At 36.4% G+C, this 13,910-nt stretch overlaps 4 protein-coding genes and 2 non-coding genes across 13 annotated transcripts; 3 read left to right on the forward strand and 3 right to left on the reverse strand.

Annotated features, from left to right (window-relative positions):
* The first annotated feature begins 414 nt into the window (after window positions 1-414).
* LOC104732609 (putative helicase MAGATAMA 3) lies at window positions 415-3,369 on the forward strand. 5 transcript variants are annotated; one of them, XM_087476699.1, is made up of 6 exons: window positions 415-504; window positions 582-1,103; window positions 1,194-1,739; window positions 1,799-2,383; window positions 2,474-2,798; window positions 2,888-3,369. In XM_087476699.1, exons 1-6 carry the CDS (start codon window positions 415-417, stop codon window positions 3,367-3,369), a joined length of 2,550 nt encoding a protein of 849 aa, XP_087332825.1. The 5 variants fall into 5 exon arrangements, with proteins under 5 accessions (XP_087332825.1, XP_087332824.1, XP_087332826.1 ...); XM_087476698.1 differs by having other exon boundaries at window positions 1,194-1,723; window positions 1,762-2,383; XM_087476700.1 differs by having other exon boundaries at window positions 588-1,127; window positions 1,239-1,767; window positions 1,821-2,383.
* A 1,150-nt stretch (window positions 3,370-4,519) lies between these two features.
* LOC104733838 (putative helicase MAGATAMA 3) lies at window positions 4,520-7,530 on the forward strand. 4 transcript variants are annotated; one of them, XM_087476703.1, is made up of 5 exons: window positions 4,520-4,636; window positions 4,726-5,247; window positions 5,320-5,609; window positions 5,682-6,961; window positions 7,049-7,530. In XM_087476703.1, exons 1-5 carry the CDS (start codon window positions 4,520-4,522, stop codon window positions 7,528-7,530), a joined length of 2,691 nt encoding a protein of 896 aa, XP_087332829.1. The 4 variants fall into 4 exon arrangements, with proteins under 4 accessions (XP_087332829.1, XP_087332828.1, XP_087332830.1 ...); XM_087476704.1 differs by having other exon boundaries at window positions 4,553-4,636; window positions 5,320-5,641; window positions 5,717-6,961; XM_087476705.1 differs by lacking the exon at window positions 4,520-4,636 and having other exon boundaries at window positions 5,152-5,247; window positions 5,682-5,972; window positions 6,084-6,961.
* Window positions 7,531-9,232: 1,702 nt separating this feature from the next.
* LOC104732610 (uncharacterized) lies at window positions 9,233-11,307 on the reverse strand. The gene is made up of 4 exons (XM_019233851.2): window positions 11,180-11,307; window positions 10,951-11,038; window positions 9,955-10,853; window positions 9,233-9,824 (listed from the first exon to the last, which is right to left on the reverse strand). Exons 3-4 carry the CDS (start codon window positions 10,840-10,842, stop codon window positions 9,384-9,386), a joined length of 1,329 nt encoding a protein of 442 aa, XP_019089396.2. The 5' UTR covers window positions 10,843-10,853; window positions 10,951-11,038; window positions 11,180-11,307; the 3' UTR covers window positions 9,233-9,383.
* A 117-nt stretch (window positions 11,308-11,424) lies between these two features.
* On the forward strand, window positions 11,425-13,191 carry LOC104732611 (uncharacterized). Its single transcript, XM_010452175.3, has 4 exons — window positions 11,425-11,743; window positions 11,882-11,957; window positions 12,056-12,228; window positions 12,971-13,191. The coding sequence occupies exons 1-4, from the start codon at window positions 11,631-11,633 to the stop codon at window positions 13,050-13,052; spliced, it is 444 nt and encodes a 147-aa protein (XP_010450477.1). The 5' UTR covers window positions 11,425-11,630; the 3' UTR covers window positions 13,053-13,191.
* A 346-nt stretch (window positions 13,192-13,537) lies between these two features.
* LOC147931107 (small nucleolar RNA Z103) lies at window positions 13,538-13,635 on the reverse strand. The gene has a single exon (XR_015576700.1). It is a non-coding gene; the product is annotated as a small nucleolar RNA Z103 (small nucleolar RNA).
* A 66-nt stretch (window positions 13,636-13,701) lies between these two features.
* LOC147931108 (small nucleolar RNA Z103) lies at window positions 13,702-13,803 on the reverse strand. The gene has a single exon (XR_015576701.1). It is a non-coding gene; the product is annotated as a small nucleolar RNA Z103 (small nucleolar RNA).
* Window positions 13,804-13,910: the final 107 nt, after the last annotated feature.

Here is a 13,910-nt window from a genome sequence, read left to right on the forward strand (position 1 = left end):
ATTACAGATTTAATTAATTTCTCGTAAACGAAAAAGAAACAAATGAAAAAGTAATGATTTAAAGTGCATATAATAACTATGCATGTAGTAAGACTTTACGGAGATGAAGTGTCATCTTCGGTTCATTGATCATTACATATTTCTCGGAAAATGTTGAAATTTCGAAAGTAGACCTTTCGCATTCGTCTTCCTTTTTAAGTAGACCAAACTGATAGTATGAGTTCACTCCAGATTTATCTTCTTCGTCTCTGTTAATTTTTCTGCCAAGTTCTCTATCTACAAAAAAATTAAAAATTACTCTTTACTTGTTATTTTATTCTTCTTGCCTCCTAAGGCACGTTACGTGTTGCAACGTAACTCAGGTTAGTTATAGCTGTTGCTTTGATGGACAATCTTCTTGAAAGACGAAGGGTCATGGACGAGAACGAGAAAACAAGTCTGGCCAATAGAGTATTCTCTTGGTCTATCAAAAATATTCTCAACAGAGATCTCCACAAGAACAAGGTTTTTTTTTTATATAATCTTTATTCACCCTTTCTTCTGTATGTTATATTCCTCACCGCTGGTATATTTTGTAACAGATGAAGATAATACCAAACACGTTCAGATCTGTTGATGAATACCTTCAGTGTTTTGTTCCTCATCTACTTGAGGAAACACGGACCGAGTTGTTTTCCAGCTTCAAATCTTTATCCAAAGCTCCTGTCTTTGAAATAAGTTCTATGGATAGACATACTTCAAGTGGAAGCTCATCAAACAATTTGTTCTATGATATAAAAATAACTAATGCATTGAGTATTGGTGCAAAGTATCAGCCTAAAGGTGGAGATCTTATTGCTCTGACAAAGGAAAGGCCAAGACGGATCGATGACTTGAATCCTTTACTTCTCGCTTACGTATCCTCTGATGGTGATCTTGTTATCACTGTTCATTCATCTAGATCGATATCAGATCTTGAAATGGACCGTATGTTCAGGGAAACTTCACTTCATTTTGGAGTTTTTCTCATGAATTTAACAACAAACACTCGAATTTGGAACGCTTTGCACAACGAAGCTGCCAATTTAACTCTAGTAAAGAGTGTGCTTCAGGAAAATACCCTGGTACGTGTTATAATATCATGATAAGTTTTCTCTTTGTAGCGTATATTATATTCTTTCATAGAGTGATTTAAGGTTTTGCTTGTGTTGCAGGCAACTAAGCAGTGTGTTTGTGCGAATGGTTTTGATGATTCTGAGTATTCTGACCATGTTTTGGATATAATCCGTTCTGCGAAACTGAACTCATCCCAAGAAGCAGCAATCTTGAGTTGCCTTGAGAAAAGGAACTGCTATCACGAGCACAGTGTGAAGCTGATTTGGGGACCTCCTGGTACTGGCAAAACAAAGACGGTCGCGACTCTTCTCTTTTGCCTTCTCAAGCTAAAGTGCAAAACAGTTGTATGTGCTCCTACAAACACAGCTATTGTAGAAGTAGTGTCGAGGCTCATGTCCTTATTTAAGGAAACTTGTTCATCAGAACACCCTACTTACGGGCTGGGGGACATGGTTCTATCTGGAAACCGCGACAGGATGGGGATTAAAGAAAAGGATGTTCTTCTCGATGTGTTTCTTGATGAGCGTGTTGGTAAACTTGGTAACCTTTTTTCCCCATATTCGGGTTGGAAGAAGAGGTTAGATTCACTGATAAAACTTCTTGAGAACACGGAGGCCAAGTACGAGCAGTATGTCCTTCTACTGGTCGAAGCTGAAAGAATAAAAGAAGAAGAAATGAAAAAGAAGAAGAAATGAAAAAGAAGAAGAAGAAGGAAGAAGGATTTATTGAACAGAAGCCAAAAGCCATAAAGATTCTTACATTTGGGGAGTTTGTAAAGAAGACTTTTGATGGCCTCAGTGACGAATTGGAGAAAGATATGGTTGATTTGTACACTCATCTTCCCAAGTCTTTCATTTCATCTGGACAAGTGAATACTATGGTCGCAGCTCGTCAAGCTCTTACGCGCGTCAGATATTTTTTGAAAGAGAACTCTACTAGAGATGATTTCAAGAAGGGAAGTTTCAGATTTGATTGGTTCATCAGACTCATCAGTGGTGATTGTCTCCAGGCTCTACGTTTACTTCCTGAACGTTTTGAGGTTACGGATATGCTGGAAAACAAAGATACAAAAAACTTTTGTCTACAGAATGCAAGCATAATTTTCTGCACAGCCTCAGGTGCTGCAGATATGAATCCGATAAGGACAGGACCGATCGACCTTCTTGTGGTCGATGAGGCGGCTCAGCTTAAAGAATGTGAATCAGTTGCTGCTTTGCAACTTTCTGGACTTCGTCATGCTGTTTTAATAGGAGATGAGCTTCAATTGCCTGCAATGGTTCACAACGAGGTACTCTATTATCTTAAATAAATTGTCTTTCTATATTCAAGCGCTATATATACTATGGTTTTCTAACCATAAATTAATTAATGTTGGAAGGTATGTGAAAAAGCGAAATTTGGAAGAAGCTTGTTCGAGAGATTGGTTATACTTGGTCACAGCAAACACTTGCTCAATGTCCAATACCGAATGCATCCTTCCATAAGTCGTTTTCCCAACAGAGAGTTCTATGATGGAAGAATCACAGATGCTGCGAATGTTCAAGAAATCATTTATCAAAAGAGGTTTCTTCAAGGAAACATGTTTGGTTCTTTCTCTTTTATCAATGTTGGACGTGGAGAAGAAGAGTTTGGTGATGGACATAGTCCTAAAAACATGGTTGAAGTTGCTGTGATTTCTGAAATCATATCTAACCTTTACAAAGGTTTAATTTTATTTTTACCGATATTAATATGTTTTTCAGTATTCTTTTTTTTTTATTATTATTATTAATGTGCTTAAGTTTTTAAATAGTATCAAGTGAAAGGAGAATGAAGATGAGTGTTGGAGTGGTTTCACCTTACAAAGGACAAGTCCGAGCAATTCAAGACAGAACCAAAAATAAGTACAGTTCCTTGTCAGGTCAGCTTTTCAATTTGAATGTTCGGTCCGTAGATGGGTTTCAAGGTGGTGAAGAAGATGTTATCATCATCTCTACCGTCCGAAGTAACGGTAATGGAAAAGTGGGATTTCTCAACAACCGTCAAAGAGCTAATGTGGCACTAACTCGTGCAAGGCACTGTCTGTGGGTGGTTGGTAACGAGACAACTTTGTCCCTAAGTGGTTCTATTTGGGCTAAACTGATAAGTGAGTCGAGAACACGTGGCTGCTTCTACGATGCTGCTGATGAGAAGAGCCTAAGCGATGCCATGAATGATGCTTTGCTTGAGGATGTGTCTTCGAGTTTTGGATCTCTTTCCATCAGGAATGGTCTTGGGAGAAGAAATGCTTGGTAGATGTTTAATTTATTTTATCTTTTTATGTTTTGCTTTTCCTATTAAAACTCTGTATGGGATTTATGTTGTTCTTTGGTATTTATGGTTTTCAGTTCACCCCATCTTGAAACTCGACTCGTTTTTCTTTTATAGTTAAAAATCCATTTGGACTTATTTTTCTTCCCTCATCAAGGTCATTTTAACAGAAAATTGCAAATTCTTTCTATATAACAGGTTAGTAAATGGACTAGACAAATATTTCAGAAAACAAGATCAAATTCGAGATACAAATTGATACCGTATAAAAGATGGATTTACTGCAATACTCTAGTATGTTGTATATGTTTTGTGGGCATCCCAAAATTTTAAGCTGTTAGCAAATGGAAATAATACTGATGAATTAACTCGATTTTATCAGCTCTATCTTCTTAAAATATAGATTGTGTTTACTTTTCAAACCCCCGATATAGGAAATAGAAACATCTGATTAATAAAACATTAGCTTGATCTACAAAAGACAACCTAGCTTATTGTTTTCTGATGAGCTTTTATCAAGCCACATTATAACACTCTCTTAGCTGAACCCTACCAATCCTGACATTTTAACATTGTACTACTTTAATTCATCACTTGATAAAAACGGGTTGATTGAGGACTGTTTCTAACTCAGACTTTCTCGAGTTAGGTCTTTTCTACAACTCTTCCGACGATATATCAAGTTTCCTTAAGTTTAACCATGAAAGCTATGTTCTTAAAATCTCGACCATTCTTCTTCTCCATGCGATTTGGAAAATCAACATCACAATTGAACTAATCTCTCTCGAATAGGAAAAAGAAGTAAAGTTTAATAAATATGAACTCTTTTACACTCTACGAATGTGAAGTGTCATACGTGCTTCATACTAATAAATACTCTATGCATCATTAAAAAGAAAATCGAACTGTACATGCATTAGTAAATAATTTCTTGGAAACATGTTTAAATCTGAGTTCATTTCCAAAGTCTGTTTGGACTTTTAGCCTTCTTCTTCCTTATGAGTAGACAAAACTGATAATCTTCTTCACGAATTTGAGATCTGTCTTCGTCTGCTCAAATCCTCTAAAAAAATTTCTTGTCTTCCCTTTTGGTAATTTCTAAACCTATCTCAGGTTGGTTATGGCTGTTGATTTGATGGATAATAAAGAAATAAGAAGGATCTTGGGAAAAGAAGTGCAAACAAGTCTGTTCGCTAGAGTATGTTCTTGGTCTATCAAAGATATACTCAACGAAGATCTCTACAAGGAAAAGGTCTTTTTATTTTATTTTTTTAACCTTTTCTTCTTTAGCTTTTATCTTTTGTACTTATTGTTACTTGATGATGCTTTTTTTTGTAACAGATAAAGACAATACCAGACAGATTTAGTTCCGTTGATGAATACTTTCAGTGTTTTGTTCCTCACTTACTCGAGGAAACACGAACCGAGTTGTTCTCTAGTTTCAAATCTCTATCGAAAGCTCCTGTCTTTCAAATAGTTTCTTTGGAGACAAGGACGAACGAATTTAGTGGAAGGTCATCGATCAAGTTGTTTCATGATATAACATTGACGAATTATAATGCATACGACAAAGGTGAAAAGTACGAGCCTAAGTGTGGAGACATTATTGCTCTGAGTCTGACAGAGGAAAGGCCAAGAATTGATGACTTGAACCCTTTACTTCTAGGCTACGTATTCTCTGTTTATGGTGATTTAAAATTCTCTGTTCACTTCTCTAGATCTATATCTAAGAATGAGAAACATTTGTTTCGTTCTGGCGTTTTTCTCATGACTCTGACCACAAACACTCGGATTTGGAATGCTTTGCACAACGAAGCTGCTGATTCCACTCTAATCGAGAGTGTGCTTCAAGAAAATGCTTTGGTACGTAACATAAAAAACAGAGCTCTGTTTTATGCTTCAGTGGAGTGATTTATGGGTTTACTTGTCTTGCAGGCTACTGAACAATGCTTTTCTTGTGAGAATGACGTTGATGGTTCTGACCTTGACCGGGTTTTGGATATCATCCGCTCAGCAAAACTTAACTCCTCCCAAGAAGCTGCAATTTTGGGCTGCCTTAAGACAAGGAATTGTAATCACAAGAAGAGTGTGAAACTGATATGGGGACCTCCTGGTACTGGCAAAACAAAGACGGTCGCGACTCTTCTCTCTGTTCTTCTCAAACTAAAGTGCAAAACAGTTGTATGTGCTCCTACAAACACAGCTATTGTAGCAGTTGTCTCGAGGCTATTGGCTTTATCTAAGGAAACAATTGTGTGTGCTCCTACAAACCCCGCTATTGCTGAAGTAGTTTCAAGGTTCTCATCCTTATTCTATGGAACTTCTACGTTAGAACGTACCACTTACGGTATGGGGAATATAGTTCTTTCTGGAAACGGCGAAAGAATGGGGATAAAGAAGAATAAAGCTCTTCTCAATGTGTTTTTTAAAGATCGCGTCAGTAAACTTGGTAAATTGTTTTCATCATCTTGTGGATGGAAGAAGAGGTTGGAGTCAATCATTGATTTTCTTGAGAACACAGAAGCTAAGTACGAGCAACATGTACATGAATTAGAACTTGAAAAGATGATAGAAGAGGAAAAGAAGAAGAAGAAGAAGAAGAAGAAGAATAAAGAAGCTGATGAAAGGAAGAAAGAAAAATCTGAAAAGAAGAAGGAAGATGATGAGAACGTGACGGTAGAAGTTGAGGAGACGACGATGCAAGAAGTTGTAAACATTCCTACATTTGGAGAGTTTGTGAAGAAAAACTTTAATGGCTTAAGAGAGGAATTAGAGTTTGATATGGTTAACTTGAGCACTCATCTGCCTAAGTCTTTCATTTCATCTAGAGATGTGAAGAACATGATAGCAGCCCGCCAAGCTCTTCACCGTGTTAGATATTTCTTGCAAGAGAATTCTTCTAGAGATGATTTCAAGAAAGGTGGTTTCAGGTACAATTGCTTCAACAGACTCATCAGTGTTGATGCTCTTGGGTTTCTATGTCTACTTCCAAATTGTTTTGGGATTCCTAGCCTAGGAAATTTTGAAGATATCAGGAAATTTTGTCTACAAAATGCAGACATAATCTTCTGTACAGCCTCAGGTGCTGCCAATATGAATCCGGCGAGAATAGGCTCTGTCGACCTTCTTGTAATCGATGAGGCAGCTCAGCTTAAAGAATGTGAATCAGTTGCTGCATTGCAGCTTCCTGGTCTTCGACATGCGCTCCTAATAGGAGATGAGTATCAGTTGCCTGCAATGGTTCATAACGATGAATGCGAGAAGGCGAAACTCGGAAGAAGCTTGTTTGAGAGATTGGTTCTGATTGGTCATAACAAACATTTGCTTAATGTCCAATATCGAATGCATCCTTCGATTAGTCGTTTCCCTAATAAGGAGTTTTACGATGGGAGAATCACAGATGCATCGTTTGTTCAAGAAAGCAATTACGAAAAGCGGTTTCTTCAAGGTAACATGTTTGGTTCTTTCTCTTTTATCAATGTTGGACGTGGAAAAGAAGAGTTTGGTGATGGACATAGTCCCAAGAACATTGTTGAAGTTGCTGTCATTTCCGAAATCATATCAAATCTTTTCAAAGGTATATAGACGTACACAATCTTTTTATTGATTTCGTAATTTGTTTTTCATTATTATTTTTTGTTAATTTGCTTAAATCTTTAAACAGTTTCAAGTCAAAGAAGGCAGAAGATGAGTGTTGGAGTTATTTCACCTTACAAAGGACAAGTGACAGCAATCCAAGATAGAATTGGTGATAAGTATGGTTCCTTACCAGATCAGCTTTTCACTTTGAATGTTCAATCGGTAGATGGGTTTCAAGGAGGAGAAGAAGATGTCATCATCATCTCTACCGTTAGAAGTAACGTTAAAGGGAACGTGGGATTTCTCAATAATCGTCAAAGAGCCAATGTGGCACTTACTCGAGCGAGACATTGTTTATGGGTGATTGGTAACGAGATGACTTTGGCTCTTAGTGGTTCGATTTGGACAAAACTGATAAGTGAGTCGAGAACACGTGGATGCTTCTTCAATGCTGCTGATGATAAGAATCTAAGTGATGCCATGAGTGATGCTTTGCTCGATGATGTGTCTTCTAGTTTTCAATCTTTTTCTATTAGGAATGGCTATGGGAGAAGAGATGGTTGGTAGTTTTTTATTTATTTATTTTGTCTTGTTTTATGTTTTTTTTTCTCTATGAAAACTTTGTATGGGATATATGATCTTTTATGGTATTTATTTATGGTTTTCCTTTCTATATGAAAACAAATAAAAATAATTATTTCATCAGCAATTCTTAAATTCGTTTTTTTCTGATCATAGGCTTACGAATCTCTCAAGCAAAGTATACTGATAAGCTCATAAGAGTATATGAGAGGCAAAAGAGAACACGTGCAAGTGGTAATACACGTGAGAAGGAAGCTTGAGTGAAGAAGAAGATATCTCTAAGTCGTAACAAACTTTAGGGAGTATAAATAGTTAGGAGAGTCTATTGTAAAGACTCATCCTGCGTGATCATTGTAGTTGAGAGTTTGTTAGAGAGCTTGCGTGCTCTGTTCATGGTGATAGGAGAGGAGCACTGTAACTCCTATCTTGTCATCGTTTGTATTAGGAATTGAGAAGAGAAGAGATAAGAGAGAAGAGATCACACCTTCAAACTTATCATATACGTTTTTACTTTGTACACTCTACCCAAGCAAAGTCTCTTATATGGTTCACTGATCACTACATTTTCAAAAGAAGATGCATTAACATGATTTTTTTGGAAAATGTACACTCCATCTATGTCGTCGATGATATTACTAAATACAAGACCGGCGTCAGGAAGTCCAAAGCCCATGCAGCCAAAATCAATAATAACCCTTCAGAGTCGACCAGTAGATTTTGTTTTGCATAAATGATAGTATGCATGATACTGCTAATTTTAGTAAGAGCATCTTTAACAATGTTCCACCATTGTTTTTGTAGACTTGAATTTTTCCATAAATTATTCAATTTCTTATAACTTCCATAATTCATGTTACAAGAATTTTTATATTGAATATTATATGTTTATATCATAATGGGTATAACAATTCTGATTTTGATTTTTTTTTTTGATTTTTTTTTGAAAAATACCACTTTAAAATCAGTATTTTAGAGCATTATAAATCTTATATACAGTATACTTTATCCCATGCGTTATATATACGTTACAAAACTTTATAAATATAGTTAATGAAAGGATTTCATAAAAAGAATAATCCTTTTTTAGTATTTTTGAAGTGGACAAAAGATAATGATGATTTTGAAAGTGGTATCATACAAGTTGTACATTTTTTATATTCTTAATATTTTTTCAAGACTACAATTCACTTAAAAATGTATTTTCAGCTTTTGAGAGTAAAAATGAAACCTTTGGAACTTTTGTATCCATTATGGTCTTTAATAATATTGAAATGAAACCTCTCTACGTCTTTGTAAATAACAACAGTAGCTAGTTATCAACAGTAGCTAGTTACCAACAGTAGCTAGGTAATATATACCTAATTACTTGGTCACAACTCACAAGATTCAACTGCACTAAACAGCCAACTGAAGAAGCAAAACATCTTTACATGTTCAAGATGCTGCGCTTGAATCCATTTTTATATGTAACAACTCAGGTTAGTAATATACAAACGATAAGAGAAAAGATGTATAAACTCATTAACGCACAAAACACACATGAGGAATAGACATATTGCATTTGATATATATACTACAGCAAAAAGGGAATAAAGCGCATAAACAAGCTAAGCACAAAACGAAACAAATAGTGGGGTAGCTACGTAGATTACGTGATGCTTAACACCTCACAACAACAAGCTGTATGCTTAATTCCACGGAGAATCCAATTAGAAACATATCTAATTAAGGTTACGTTCAGAGGTTTAAAGGGGAAGGCAAGGAAGAGTCGTCTACAAATATCTTAAACAGAAAGGTGAGATAAGAGATGATATATTCTGATCTCCAAAACATAAAGCTCAAAGCTGGTTTTTCTTACAAACATGGCACACCGACATGCCACTGTCTTCAGTTCTTATCTTGGTTCGAAACGAACTGAGAGACAAATTCCACAAGTCATTTGATTCCTCAGATTGCGTTGCTACCAAACTCGCGTTGCCAGCAACATTTCTGCGTTTAACATTATTGCCTCGGTTCCTTCTGGTCTTGGTCGAAGTTTGAGAACCGCATGCCTCATGAACTCCAGAAGAGTCGCATAACCTTTGACTGACGGAAGCCTTTCTCTTCGGTTGAGGATTTCCGACTTTCATTCCCTCGGGAGGCCAATCTGTCGGCTTGAAGCGGGAGCCAAGACTCAGAACAGTTTTAATCATGCAATGAACCGAAGGATCATGAGCTTCGTTTCCCCATTTAGGCAAAATCAAATCTCCACGCGGATAATGCAAGTGTGTTACGCGAACCTAACAAATAAACAGATATGATGTAAGCATTGGACTTGTAAATTTATACCTTCTAATGTTACTACTACAAATGTAAAAAAAAAAAAAACGAATCTCCAACATAACATAAACATAATAATTAATTTAATACCTTCCCATATTCTCTCATATCTTCCAATAGTAACTGGTCCAAGTCAAATGTCTTCTCACCATCAGGCCTACCACCTTTCCATCTTGTTAGTTCCACGCCCTCGCACTCTCTTTTATTACCAAATGTCTCCCCTAAACGATGGAACGCCCAGTATCCCCACACTTGCAGAACCTGAACGAATCCATCCATAACAAGGCTGTATTTGTCTAAATCCGCGGATTTGATAGCACGAATCAGATGCAAAAACGCCAGTCTCCCCCAAGGATACATGTCAAATGTATCTCTGCTCAGCACCTTCTTAGCAATAGAAACTGGAATTCTACCAACTCGCCGGTCTTCTGCAAAAACACAAATAGACAACAAACACAATAACCCAAGCTTAATCCTGTCCTGAACAGACCAACCACTGCACTCATCCAACGACCTAGCCAAGCTTTCCCAACTTGGACCTTTGTTAGGCGGTAACTTGAGCATCGTCCAGAACTCAGTTTGGTGGTTTATTACGGCATCATCATCATCATCATCATCCAGAGGGAGTTCCTCGCAGTTCAGTCCAGTGAGATGTTGGAATTCGTTAAGAGAAAACCTAACCGGTTGGTCTCCCAACAAACACCATATTTCGTACGGTTCCTGGACGAAAAGCTGACGGATAAGCAAGTGCTGCACAATACTCCCAGCAAAGACAAAGTCAGCTTCGTAAAACTCCACAAAAACTCCTAGACACGAATTCCTCAAGTTGACCAACGCATCATCTCCTAGTTTTGTGGAAACCTTAAGCATTTTTTCTTTCTGAGATTGGCAATTCAAACTCTTCCTAGGCATCGGCTCTGTCCCATGAGTAAATAATCTAATTGGTAACTGTCTATTATTGTTCTCTGTCACCGCCATAAACTCTCGATCTGAGAAAGACCATCACAAGAACATGAAACGACACATAATAATAAAAAAAAAGCTCTATAATTTTTCTTCAACTATGAAATTATTCAAAACCAAAACCTGGAAAACAGTATGGTAAAAGCAGCCAGCAGGTGAAAAAAACGACCCCCAATTATTGTAACTTCTCACCTTGTGAAGCAACCATTACCTAAAAGCAGAGAGAAGATATATAAAAAAGACCCAAATTAGATATGCTCCACACAAGTGAAACGATGAGGGTTATACAGAGTTGATAATACCGAGGAACAGAAAAAAAAAAAAAAAAAGGTTACTGTAGCCAAGTCGTAACCTGTAAGTCACTCTCCTCTTCTACATTAAGAGCAAATAGAGAAGAAAATACACATGAAACCAGGGCTGGTCTTCACTTGTATTTTTAAAAAAGGAACGCTGACTCCACAAAACGGCACCGTTTCATACTCCTCAAAAACCCACCGTTTCGCCTTCTCCAATCGGAAAAAGTGATACTATTTTTTATTTTATTTTCCGAGATTTTTCTCAGTTTCTTAAAAAACGTCATCGTTTCAAACAATTAATAAGGCTGAATATTTCGTCTTCTTCTCCAATAGGAAAAAGTGATATTTTATTTTTCGAGATATTTCTCAGTTTCTTCAAACCGTCGTCGTTTCATACAATTAAGACTGGTGCTTTCGTCTTCTTCTCCAATCGAAGTCGTCGTTTTAGAATTTAGATACTTTAAACGAGATCTCTCAGTTTCTTAATCAGAAAGCAAAGTCGCATCAATGGCGATCACAGATTTTTTGCCTAAAGAGTATGGATACGTGGTCATCGTCGTCGTTTTGTACTGCTTCCTCAATTTCTGGATGAGTTTCCAAGTCGGCGGAGCTCGCAAGAGGTTTTTGCTTTTTCTTTCATAACCTTCCGTATCGATGAGATCTAGATCGAACTCTGTTTCCGAAAACTGAGTTCGTTTCTTCTGTGAAAATTGATTTTGATTTTTGTTGAATCATCATAAGAGATTTTGAATCCGCAGGTACAAAGTGTTTTATCCATCATTATATGCAATAGAATCAGAGAACAAAGATGCTAAGCTCTTCAATTGCGTTCAGGTTTGTATTCATTTTACACTACTTTTGATTTTTTGAGATGTGAGGAGTTCTTTAATTTGGGGGTTTGTTTTTTTGTTTTTTTTTTTGTTTGGTTGCAGAGAGGTCATCAGAACTCATTGGAGATGATGCCAATGTACTTCTTACTTATGATACTTGGTGGAATGAAGCATCCTTGTATCTGTGCATGTCTTGGCTTGCTTTACAACGTTAGCCGATTCTTTTACTTCAAAGGCTATTCCACTGGTGATCCTAAGAATCGTCTCACTATCGGGTTTGTTCTTCGTCTCTACTATACGTTTTTAACAAGTTATTGCAAGTGATGAAGTGACATAACAAGATTGTATAGTAGAAACATTACTCAAGGAAACAAAAATGCAAAAACTAGTATGTATACATGTGGGAATCCTAGGTTTATGTCTTTATCTTTTGCGTTTGTGATCTCAGTAGGTTTGTCCTAGGTTTCTTCGTCTTTCTTTTATGTTTTTTTTAACAAGTCACTGGAGTTCTAAATCGTCTCACTAGATTGGTTCCCACAGAAGCTAATAGTGTAGAAACATAACTGAGGAAACAAAACTGCAAAAAACTAATATGTGTAGATGTGGGAATCCTAGGTCTATGTCTCTATCTTTTGTGTTACAAACGACTTGGTTGCAGTTATGTAGCATGACCACTGACTTGGTTGCTCTTGGTGTTTTACTGAAATTTTGGTTACCTTGCTGTTGAAGAAACTGTTTTCACTGTGATGGCTCACTTCTTTTATGTCTTTGTACATCAACATCATGCAAACATTGAATCAAACACTTCCAACTTCTCAAAGGTTACTTAAATAAAGTTTGTGGAATAACTTAAACCTCTATTTAGCTGACAAGAAAATGTCTGCTTATTGTTATGACACTTATATAGATAGAATTATAGAAGCTTATGGAATTAAAAATTCGCATTTGATTCTCCACTAAACCTAAGTGTAGTTGTTAGGCCTGTTGCTAAACTCTCTCACTGCCTCTGTTCTGCAGGAAATATGGTTTCTTAGCTATGCTAGGACTGGCTGTTTGCACAATCTCGTTTGCTATCACCTTGCTTCGCGGCCAAGCCTAGCCTGTCTTTGTAAGTTTAATGCTTGTTTGTGGCTGGACACTTTGATTTTATGTTTTTTGTAACATACCTCGCAGTGGTTTTACAATGTCACCTAACCTTGGAATTCGTCGATATACAGTAACGTTTAAGTTGTGTTAAATTTGCTTATGTCATGGAGCAATAACCTCTATGGAGAGTATATTATTCCACTGACAGGATTCCTTATAACATTGTATCTAAATTAATCTTAATCATACAAACTCAGGATTTTCTAAACTAAATATCCCAAGAACATAATGTATGCGAATTATACAATCTTAATTTTCTTGAAATTTTTAGAGTTCTAAAATTGGGTAGTTGGTATAAATATTTAAAAAAAAAAGGCTATGGGCAGCCATAGATCAAAAGGCTAACATTGAGGTCAACTAATCAAAGTTTTTTTCAGAATCAAACTTAACTTTAAATATTCTCCGAAAATTATATTAATATTTTCAAGAGAAAAAAAGATGGATCAGAAAAAAGGCTTGGATATTCTCTAAAAAGAAAAATCAATCGCTCAGTTTGTTCAGTTTCGATCATCTGGGGAAATAATCCTCACTTCCATCTAAACATGTGAAAAAATAACTATGACATCGATTTTTAGTTTTTATTTTTTTCTAAAGTGAGTGAAAGGGATCAGAAAATTAGGCTTGGAATCTCTCTGAAAGAGAGAAACATAATTCGCTCAGTATAATCAACTTCGATCATCTGGGGAAATTATCATCACCTCCCAAAACTTCTTCCAATGAAATTACATAAAAAGAAAAATAATCTGAACTAAAACCAAAAGATAGAGAACTAAGAAAACGATTAAGAAACCACTATAGGAATTGTATTCTG

This window comes from Camelina sativa, chromosome 12, assembly GCF_030686135.1.
Source record: "Camelina sativa cultivar CO46 ecotype springtype chromosome 12, ASM3068613v1".
NCBI classification, from domain to species: domain Eukaryota; kingdom Viridiplantae; phylum Streptophyta; class Magnoliopsida; order Brassicales; family Brassicaceae; genus Camelina; species Camelina sativa.

Excerpts from the sequence above, each read along its gene's own strand:
- LOC104732609 (XM_087476698.1), top strand. The coding sequence starts at position 415 with ATGGACGAGAACGAGAAAACAAGTCTGGCCAATAGAGTATTCTCTTGG. Across the intron at positions 505-581 it reads GAGATCTCCACAAGAACAAG|ATGAAGATAATACCAAACAC; the intron begins GTTTTTTTTTTA and ends ATTTTGTAACAG. Across the intron at positions 2,384-2,473 it reads CTGCAATGGTTCACAACGAG|GTATGTGAAAAAGCGAAATT; the intron begins GTACTCTATTAT and ends TAATGTTGGAAG.
- LOC104733838 (XM_087476702.1), top strand. The coding sequence starts at position 4,520 with ATGGATAATAAAGAAATAAGAAGGATCTTGGGAAAAGAAGTGCAAACA. Across the intron at positions 5,248-5,319 it reads TGCTTCAAGAAAATGCTTTG|GCTACTGAACAATGCTTTTC; the intron begins GTACGTAACATA and ends CTTGTCTTGCAG. Across the intron at positions 6,962-7,048 it reads CATATCAAATCTTTTCAAAG|TTTCAAGTCAAAGAAGGCAG; the intron begins GTATATAGACGT and ends ATCTTTAAACAG.
- LOC104732610 (XM_019233851.2), bottom strand. The coding sequence starts at position 10,842 with ATGGCGGTGACAGAGAACAATAATAGACAGTTACCAATTAGATTATTT. Across the intron at positions 9,825-9,954 it reads ATATGAGAGAATATGGGAAG|GTTCGCGTAACACACTTGCA; the intron begins GTATTAAATTAA and ends TTTATTTGTTAG.
- LOC104732611 (XM_010452175.3), top strand. The coding sequence starts at position 11,631 with ATGGCGATCACAGATTTTTTGCCTAAAGAGTATGGATACGTGGTCATC. Across the intron at positions 11,958-12,055 it reads AGCTCTTCAATTGCGTTCAG|AGAGGTCATCAGAACTCATT; the intron begins GTTTGTATTCAT and ends GTTTGGTTGCAG. Across the intron at positions 12,229-12,970 it reads AAGAATCGTCTCACTATCGG|GAAATATGGTTTCTTAGCTA; the intron begins GTTTGTTCTTCG and ends TCTGTTCTGCAG.